Here is a 10,297-nt window from a genome sequence, read left to right as displayed (position 1 = left end):
AGAGAGAAAAAAAGTGGATTAAGGACTAAAATGAAAAGTTTCCACAGTGGATATTTGGAACAGGAAGTCAGGATTAAAGTTTATCCATTCTAAAGTTTTCAGCTCAGTTTCCATAAATAAAGATACAGGGTGTCCCAAAAAAACATGGGAATTCAGTGACGATTTCGATATCGTCTTTGTTATGAATTAGCTTTGTAATACCTAATTTCAAAAGCCTTAATATTATTATGTCTGCTATAGAGTTTATTTTATGAAAAGGGTAAAAGACTGTAAAGATGTGTATATAATGTCTCCGCAAGATGAACAGTGAAGATGGACAAGTTTACTCTGTTTTTATACTGCAATTTTCTTGTTTCACTAAGTACAACCGTATGCAGTGAAAACATAAACAAACAAAATGTGAACATAGCAGACGAAACCCTTACGGATTACAGCTTTTTCAGTAGGTATCGCTACACTAAATCAAAGAATTATTTAAAAAGACGATATCTAATTCGTCACTGAATTCCCATGTTTATTGGGACACCCTGTAGATTGCGCATAACTATAAGACGACATTTTTTAACTTAAACCAGATATAAATTTATTTAATTTTAGTCCTTCTTAAACTCTTGTCACTATGAAATATTGCTCCTTAAAATATTGTTCTTTAAATAATTCCATTCCTGGAGTTACTTAATAATTTTTTCCTTTTTGAGTTTTGGAGAGCGGAAAACATTATTTTGATTCTCTCACTTGAAACAGTTTTTAGAACAATATCTGGTCAGCTCATATTTTCCGAATGTCTCCGTAGTGTTTTTAGAACAATATCTGGTCAGCTCATATTTTCCGAATATCTCCGTAGTGTTTTAGAACAATATCTGGTCAGCTCATATTTTCCGAATGTCTCCGTAGTGTTTTTAGAACAATATCTGGTCAGCTCATATTTTCCGAATGTCTCCGTAGTGGTTTAGAACAATATCTGGTCAGCTCATATTTTCCAAATATCTCCGTAGTGTTTAGAACAATATCTGGTCAGCTCATATTTTCCTAATATCTCCGTAGTGTTTTTAGAACAATATCTGGTCAGCTCATATTTTCCGAATATCTCCGTAGTGTTTTGATTGTTTGGAATTTGGAAAAAAATATGAGCTATGAAAAGAAGTTGACTGCCTGTCCTTAGCACCCAGAATGCATGATTAATTCCCTTGCCGTTGAGGAGTTCTGATTACTTGCAACACAGAAATACAATGTTGGCGAAGCAGCCATATTTTTATCTCCTTAGCGTTTTGCAACCCTGCCAAATCTGAGGCACCAACGGCAACCAGATCCTTCGTCTTAAAATCTGTGCCAAATCTGCGGCACGGCGGCCAAACCTGTTGCACGCCATCCAAGTATGTGGCACGTCGGCCAAATCTGTGGCACATCAGCCGAATCAGTGGCACAGCGGCCAAATTTGTTGCAAGGCGGCAAAATCTGTGGCAAGGCGGTCAAGTCTGTGGCACGGCAGCCAAGTCTGTGGCACGGTGGCCAAATCAGTTGCACGACAGCCAAAAGCTTGTGCCCCCAACTAAAGCTGAACTTACTACTGTCTTAGGAATATTAAACTAATGAAATTGAAAAATAATAAAAAGCCTTCCTCAATTTTTCATTATTCTTCTGAACTGCAGGGTCAGCCATAACATTTCCTAAAAATAATGTTCTACGTGAAGAATCTGTAAACACTTAATCCGGGAGGAATTATTAAATGCAGTATATTCAATACATTGTAAAAAAGACCAAACCGTCATTTATTAGTAATTTTTCCAACTCAAGTTAAATATATACGTTTTGGCTTTCTAACAACATCAAATCCACTTCAGTTAAATATATACGTTTTAGTTTTCTAACAACATCAAATCCACTTCAGTTAAATATATACGTTTTAGCTTTCTAACAACATCAAATCCACTTCAGTTAAATATATACGTTTTAGCTTTCTAACAACATCAAATCCACTTCAGTTTTGCTTTAATGTCGTTTTCTGGTTGTCACTGTAATCTTAAAAATCAAAATAAAAGGGCTAGAAGGTGCCTGCTCTCTCTTCTTGCGCTCCTAATTTTACCAGAGGGGACGTTCCCCTATTTTCCAAGTGGATGGACGTCACCTCTTTACCCCCCCCCCCATAAGCCGCCTCTAGGTGTTCCGTGGACCATCTTTAATCAAAGTTTGTCAATTAAACATATTAAACGAACCGATTTTGTTGTCCTACATCTGTTGTTGTTAAAAAGCAAACTGGTGGAGAATGTAATTTGGAAATGTGATAACGTTTTCTGATTCTTGTGGACCCACTTCAATGTAAAAAAACTTCGATGTTAAAGAAAAACTTTAATTCAAATAAGTTGATAACCATTTCTAAACAGATCTATTAATTTTAAGATGGAGTTAAACGCATTTAAACCGTTTTTTAATCGGTCTCTCATTGATGAACGTTAGAAAATGTTATAAAAAACATGCTTGTAAATTGTAAATTTATAAATTGACCAATGAATAACCGGAAAATTAAAAATATATATAATGTTTAGGAGATTAGGTTTAGTAGCTTAACTCCCCCTTATTCATAAGTTGACAACTTTAAGGTCTATAAACATTAACAATCACCTTTGTCCTAATATGTATTAATAAAAACTCTTTTTTAAAAAGTATTTTATTTTCCTAATTCAAATTATTGTCGTTAAATCTAAATATATTTTAAAAATAAATTTATTACTGAAAATGTGAAAACTAATTATAAAATAACTGTCTTGTTTCATCCATTTATCTGGCTCAGCCCAGAGCTCTCAAATCTTCGCCTGAATTAAATTAAACCTTTTCTGGTATATACAATTAATATATATTAATCTATATATAAATTTGGCTTGTCTGGGTGTTTTTTGTGGGACATCTAGGGACCCCAGGGAAGGTTAATTAATGATTGAAATTTTAAATATTTGTCTCCATAAAAATTCGATCTTCATTAAATTTTTTAAAATTTTGAAAATCCACGAAATTTTTTGTGAAAATCCGCGAATTATTTTTGTTTTGTTTTACGATGTACACAAAGAGAACATGTTCACAATTAATTTAAAAGATGGGCGCGAAGCGCCCTCTTATGTCTAAGGCTTGTATATATAAATTTAGTAAGAGCATAAAATATTTTAAAATAGTTTTTTTAAAGATATTTATGATATATAAATTATATATGAATGCATCATTTATAGGCTGTAATATCTGAATGATTTATTTAAAATTTAACTGAATCTATTTACGACCTGAGTGAAAAAATGCAACTCTTTGAATTTGTATGGGTCTTATGCTTTTGGGTATAAGACGTGTTAAACTATTTATTTACATAGAGAGGCCAGGGGTCAATATAATTCCCAAAAAAGCTGATTATCTCGATCCCAAAATAATAAAAAAATTTGCCCCCAATTAAAGAATTTGCCCCCATTTCTTTCAAATTTGTCAATCCCAAATGGGATTGAAAAAGGAATTATATTGACCCCTGAGAGAGGCAAACAAGAAAATTGAAATTAGTAGCCTTTACCTCTTTTAATTTAAGGCGATCACTCCTTTTAAATGTTGGTTTTTAAGAAAAAATGAAGAAAATGATGTACTTTTTCAGTGTTTCTAATCCGCGAAAAAGTTATCATGATGTTTTTATTTAATTCCTACTTAAAATCCTGAAATAAAAGAGTTAAAGATATTTTATGAGTACCTGGGCGGGGTTCCTAAATTTTCCTTTTTTGCCTTTAGATTTTGCTTTAGATTTACCCTTCACCCTCTTCCTTCTCCTTCTTGGTCGTCTCCTAAACCCTCCTAAACCTCCTTGACCATCACCCTGAAGATCAGCAGGTAGATCGTCCAGAGCATTAGGCGTATCAGCAGAATCTTCAGATTCTTCAGATTCTTCACTGTATTCATCTTCTTCTGAATCTGAAGTTACCAACATTGTTGATGTACTTGGTGCCTTTTCTGTTGTTGGTAACGCTGTTGTTGTTGTTGGAGATTTAGTTGTTGGAGATGTAGTTGATGGCTCTGCTATTACCGGTTTTGCTGCCGAGGAAGGTTTTGCAATTTCAGCTTTTGAAGATTGCGCCAAAATAGAGGCAACTAACGCATCCAAGTCTAGATTTGTTTTCTTTATTAACCGTGGTTGTGGCAAATTAGGTTTTAAAGGGAAAGTTAAAGAATTCCTACTCATAGGTTTATCTAAACCTAGGTCACTAGTTTCATTACAATACACTCCGCTCCAGTTCTGAAAAAAATAAAAATTACTATGCGAATTCATTTATAATAATAATAATAATTTTATGATTTCTATTGCTTGATTTAAAAATTAACTTAAAACTGAATATGCTTATAAAATATCAAAGAATTTGAAGAATGCCTGAAATATCCATCAATTACTTATGAAAATATAAAATGGAAAAGCTGCAATGTCTTCTAAATTAATAATCAGATATCAAATTTCAGGGTTAAATGAAAGGTCAAGTTAAATGACAATGACAGTCCCTGAAGAATGTGTAATTAGTAATGATTTAGCATTACCTCATCACATAAACATTGCCAGGGTTTAATACAGAATCCATTTTCACAATTAGGATATGGTACACACACATCACATAGTTCACCCCTGTATCCTACTTTACAAATACATTCACCGGGATTTCTAAAAATAAATTTTTTTCTCCAATTAGTTAGCTCCTGAATATCATATTTATTGGAAAATATTTGAGGATCCTCGTGGTATACTTATGCTCTACTATTCTAAAAAACGATAAAAAGAAAATAATCACATATATTTAATATGGCTTGCTTAGAGATACAGACACTACAGTAAGACCGAAACAGCTCTGTAAAATATATTACAGATGTATCTCAATGATGTATCTTAATCACTATGTGAACAAATATTAAATGTAATTTTTAACAGTCTCTTTTCAGCACTAAAAATCATAATCATGATTTCGGAATTCGCAAACAGTCCCTTTTATATTATCCTGAGCCTACCTACAGTATCCATGAGAACTACATCCATCTTTACAAACTGGGGTGTCACAATACGTTCCAGTCCATCCTACATAGTTCAGAAAATAAATACGTTCCAGTCCAACCTACATAGTTTAGAAAATAAATACGTTCCAGTCCAACCTACATAGTTCAGAAAATAAATACGTTCCAGTCCAACCTACATAGTTCAGAAAATAAATACGTTCCAGTCCAACCTACATAGTTCAGAAAATAAATAATTAACATTATGTCTTGAACCTCTTGGCAAACCTTCTTCTAACGTTAGAAAAGTGGAAGAATATAAAGCACTAAATGTGGAACAAAATAAAGCACTAAATGTGGAAGAAAATAAAGCACTAAATGTGTTGAATTGTTGATTATTTCACAGTCCTTCTCATATTCAATTTTAATAAAATTATTCCAGTTTGATCTTTTCCAATATTCCTGCAATCCCGGGGTTGATCGTTAGGTTCTAAATATTTCTGAATTTGGTTGGAATATTATTTTAAGGGATTTTAAAGATCACATTCTTATCCAGACAAATTCGATCTCACGAAAAGAAAACTCAATAGAATGGAAAGTAGATATTAAAACTCTGGCACTGGCATGATGTGCACTGTTTTCTTCTGGTTTATAAAGTTAGCTGCACCAAACAAAATATTTTTGATAGAATAAAATAACATTTAGATAGAATAATGTCTTAATATTTCCCGGTCAAAAAGCGTTGTTATAATCTCATTAGATTTTTAGAAATGGATCAACATGTTAGAACCAAGTACAGAGTACAGACAGGTTTTACAAACTTTATTGATGAATTAAGGAGAGAACTATCTGAGAAGGGATCTTTTGTGTCGAGTATCTTTAATCTCGATATCCAATGTGGACAGTTTTGAATTTGAGGATAAATGATTGATCCCTCAGTATAAGATATCCCTGCAAGGTAATACAATAATGGGATATCGAAGAGCAGAGGTAAGAGAGTTACAGAGGTCGTTTATCAGCTAAAATATGCGATATTTTCCACAGCATGTTCTATTGTGTACAAGGACTGTACACGACCAATCAGTAAACATCTGTATTCAGGGATATTTAAGGATCCTTTGGATACGAAACACAAAACCTTCAAAAAAAGACTGAATTCATAAATGCCATGTTTCTTGTTTAAAATTGGAGTATGTCTTTCAAAGTAGTAAAACTTAACCCCCAAAATGGGTATTATATTCAACAAGTGGCCGTGAAATGGCACTCTAAAAACCTATCGTAAAAACGTAGCATGTCGTGCCGGGTCAACTTAGGCCTACGTAGCCCACCCTGTGAAAAGATAAGGTGTAGTCTGTGTCGAAGAGGAACTAAATTAATCCATAGGTCTGCACAGGATGGATATCAATGCTTTATCCCGAAATTCACAACACAACTTCTTAACGTATATAAAAAATGTTCAACAATGAGAACAGATTTTATCCAGACAATTCAAAATATGCATTTTTAGAAATTTGATCAAGTGATTTTCTACTCTACTTGCAATATTATTATTTAATGGGATTATTCTTAAGACAAATAGGAAAATTGTCACTTTATATCTTTAAATGGACAGTAAGCGTAATTTTAATTGACTCTTCATGTAAAGAAGGCTGAAGGTAGTTCCTGATTCACAACGGTACCCTTACATCCTTTGTATGTTCGTCGAGTATGTGTGTGTAAACGTATCGAAATCTGCTTGTATGATTAGCTGCACATTAAGGTGTACGCTGCGTTGAAAATCTGGCTTTGGCCTCTTTGTAGAGTCAATTGTAATTACGTTTACAAGTCCTTTAATATACTTTCCTTCTTCACAGATGCATTCATTTGGAAGATTGCAGTAACCATGATCACATCCTGAGATACAACAGATTAGTTGCCAACAACTTTTGATATCTTTGAAATATAATGTCTTAGACATTTGATGTTTTAAAACTAAGTAAGATTTTTGAACATCAAAGTGTTGCACATTTAGGTTGTAAATATATAGGAATAAGAAAATTAGGATTTAAAGTAAATATTCAAAATTAAATACAATATATTCCCTTGCCTTGCATTCTTGTACATTGAGTACAGTTTTCTCCTTGATATCCACTTCCAGGCAGGCAAACACATTCTCCAGGTACCTAGAGATACATTGAGTACAGTTTTCCCCCTGATATCCACTTCCAGGCAGACAAACACATTCTCCAGGTACCTAGAGATACATTGAGTACAATTTTCCCCCTGATATCCACTTCCAGGCAGACAAACACATTCTCCAGGTACCTAGAGTTACATTTAGTACAATTTTTCCCCTGATATCCACTTCCAGGCAGACAAACACATTCTCCTGGTACCTAGAGATACATTGAGTACAGTTTTCTCCTTGATATCCACTTCCAGGCAAACAAACACATTCTCCTGCTACCTAGAGATACATTGAGTACAGTTTTCCCCCTGATATCCACTTCCAGGCAGATAAACACATTCTCCAGGTACCTAGAGATACATTGAGTACAGTTTTCCCCCTGATATCCACTTCCAGGCAGACAAACACATTCTCCAGGTACCTAGAGATACATTGAGTACAGTTTTCCCCTTGATATCCCCTTCCAGGCAGACAAACACATTCTCCAGGTACCTAGAGAGAACACCATGGACCCTGTAAACTCTGGTTCATTTCAAGTACCGGGTCGACTTGAAGCCAGTTAGAGTAAGCTATACAGTACAATTACAGACTATGTTTGGCAAACCGGGACTGTACGCCAAATAAATGATCCCCTTCTAGGGAAGTTTATATGCAGAGGTCAAGACACTTCAGCGCTTTGACGATTCACTTCCCAATCCACAGTATAATCTTATAGATATCTCAAAGATGGACAACTTGATTCAAAAGTTTTTTACAGTGGACCTCGAGTTCAGTTACAAAAGATAAGCTCAATCCCACGCCAAAATGTTGCCATTGGTTTATAAAAATATGGGTTTCTTTCAGAATAAAATGTATGCTTTTATAAGACACAAACATAGAGTAAAATTCATAGAATTTAAATTAAGTATGTACTATGTACGACCTAAGCTGTTGAAAGATAAAAACCCAGTCTTCAATGAGCAAAGTTAGTCGGAAAAAATGTTTTTGCAAATTGATTCGATAAAATTGAAATAGCACATGCCAATTCAAAATTGCATAAACCAAATAACTGGAGTTTGAAGAAATGCAAAAACTTGTTTTGGGAGGAAAATTTGTAAATTGAAACATGCATGAAAAATCAAAAATATTACAATTTTTTTTGGAGGGGGGGGGCAAATTCGAGCGAAAAAATTATACCTTACAGCTGCCAAATTGTTTACTGCATCCATCCCTACAAGCAGGGGTGGCGCAATATCGTCCCTAACAATAATGTAATAAATAAAAACATTAATTCTGTTGTTTATTATTTTACTCACTGTCCAACCAGGATAGCAGTTACAGTCCAGATATTCAATACAGTTTCCATTATGACATTCTGGTCAAAGAATTTAGGTTTTTTAATCTTTAATTCCAGTTTGATGCTATAATGAGACCAAGATTTTTAAAAACGTATGTAATTTTTTTGAATAAAATCCGGATTTGCAATTATTCATAATCATTTTCTGACTTTAAGAATTTTTAAGTTTTAGATAGTTCAAAAAACATTTTCTTTCTCAATAATTTATTTTGATGGTGAGCTTCAGTACATTCAGCTGTCGGCTGTGGGGAAAATATTGCTGTAGACGAGGCCGTATTCTGAAGTACACAAGCAGCAACTCCCCATTTATGCACATGCGGTGCAACTCCAATGGGTAACCTTTAAAATGCCGCAGAAGAGAATTTGGAATTTTGGAATTTACCCAATCAACTTACTTTATCTTTGTCTAGCTATGGCATATACATTTAAAAAAATGCAACGCGTTTGTTTCTAGCTTAAGCTTGAAAGAAGATAAATACTGCTTGATTTTTTCCTAAAAATGTGAACATCTTGGTTTGCCGTAGCTTTTAGGAGAACATCTTTGATCAGTAATGTATGCCACTGAAAACCCAGATATGCACGCTCTCGTGGATAAATCGAGTTACATTTTAAAAATGATTCTTTTAGACTTGAGCGCGTTGCATTTTTTTAATATGTCTAGAGCTTAAAAATGTAAATTGAAGAAGCTGTTAAAAAATTTTAAGACTAGTCTATATCCCTGTCATGCTTAGTTGTGGGCTTGAATTCCAAATTTGTATGCATATTTTGAATGAAGAATCTCTTGAAAGTAAATCCTAAGTTTTCCTGGATGTTTTATACATTCATGGCATCGTTTTCCAATATAACCTATTTCACATCTAAAGTATTTGAGATCAATTGTTCTATTCTTATTTTAGCTCTCCTGCTTTTTCACATACATTTTTAAACGTAAGGATAAAATCTTTGTTAATTCTTTTTTATGGTATTTTCACTATTATCATCTTTCATGGAAAGTACAATCATTGATTAATTACGTAACTTTTATGACGAAATTATAATTTTGAATCTTTAAAAAAAACAAGTTGTGAAGTGTAGAGTAATTAAACTTTACGTTCAACTTTACTTCTAGACATAAAAGAAATTCCGATCTAAAAACAAAAATAAGCCGACAGGACCGGACAGGACAGGTCAGGACAAGACAGAACAGGACAGGATATGACAGGATAGGACAGGATAGGACAGGATAAAACAGGATAGGACAGGATAGGACAGGATAGGACAGGATAAGACAGGATAGGACAGGATAGAACAAGATAGGACAGGAAAGGACAGGATAGGACAGGATAGGACATGATAGGACAGGATAAAACAGGATAGGACAGGATAGGACAGGAAAGGACAGGATAGGAAAGGATATGACAGCCTTGAAAATAAATTCTATCCCATGAGAGAAATCCGCAATTTCTAACAAATCAAGAATTTGTTGTCGGCCATTTTGTATATTAATCGGTGAAGAACACCATTTAATAATACGTTTGAGATTCTTTTGTAACCAATTTTAACTAATGTATTAATAAATAAATGGGTGAGAAATTAATTGAAGGCCCTTCCTTGGTCAGGAAAACGAACCAATCTGGCGTTCGTAGAATCCAATTTGTTGTTCGCGAAGCGCGAAAAAAAATTTTTTGCCCCCCCCTGGCTGTTTTTTGCCCCCCCCCTGGAATTGTTTTGTTCAAAAAGTCAATTAACACCATAAAAATACACCAAAAAGACTACATTTTTGGGTGTTACTAACCTTACAGAGTCTAATAAAGCAAATGATT

General features: G+C 33.9%; 1 protein-coding gene across 1 annotated transcript in view; it reads right to left on the bottom strand.

The window, feature by feature from the left end:
• Positions 1-2,703: 2,703 nt before the first annotated feature.
• LOC111712602 (tenascin-R) overlaps positions 2,704-10,297 on the bottom strand; it is an 11,538-nt gene continuing 3,944 nt past the window's right edge. The window contains exons 6-14 of the mRNA XM_023487257.1: positions 9,300-9,352; positions 8,455-8,513; positions 8,336-8,398; positions 7,079-7,154; positions 6,835-6,885; positions 5,011-5,077; positions 4,549-4,669; positions 3,716-4,255; positions 2,704-2,810 (exon numbers count right to left, since the gene is read on the bottom strand). Of these exons, the coding sequence (XP_023343025.1) occupies positions 2,799-2,810; positions 3,716-4,255; positions 4,549-4,669; positions 5,011-5,077; positions 6,835-6,885; positions 7,079-7,154; positions 8,336-8,398; positions 8,455-8,513; positions 9,300-9,352 (1,042 nt within the window). The 3' untranslated portion in view covers positions 2,704-2,798. The remainder of the gene's footprint in view (positions 2,811-3,715; positions 4,256-4,548; positions 4,670-5,010; positions 5,078-6,834; positions 6,886-7,078; positions 7,155-8,335; positions 8,399-8,454; positions 8,514-9,299; positions 9,353-10,297) is intronic.

Source organism: Eurytemora carolleeae, unplaced genomic scaffold (assembly GCF_000591075.1).
Source record: "Eurytemora carolleeae unplaced genomic scaffold, Eaff_2.0 scaffold1296, whole genome shotgun sequence".
NCBI lineage: Eukaryota > Metazoa > Arthropoda > Copepoda > Calanoida > Temoridae > Eurytemora > Eurytemora carolleeae.
The sequence above is the reverse complement of the archived record's forward strand: the minus strand, read 5'-3'. Positions and strand labels throughout refer to the sequence as shown.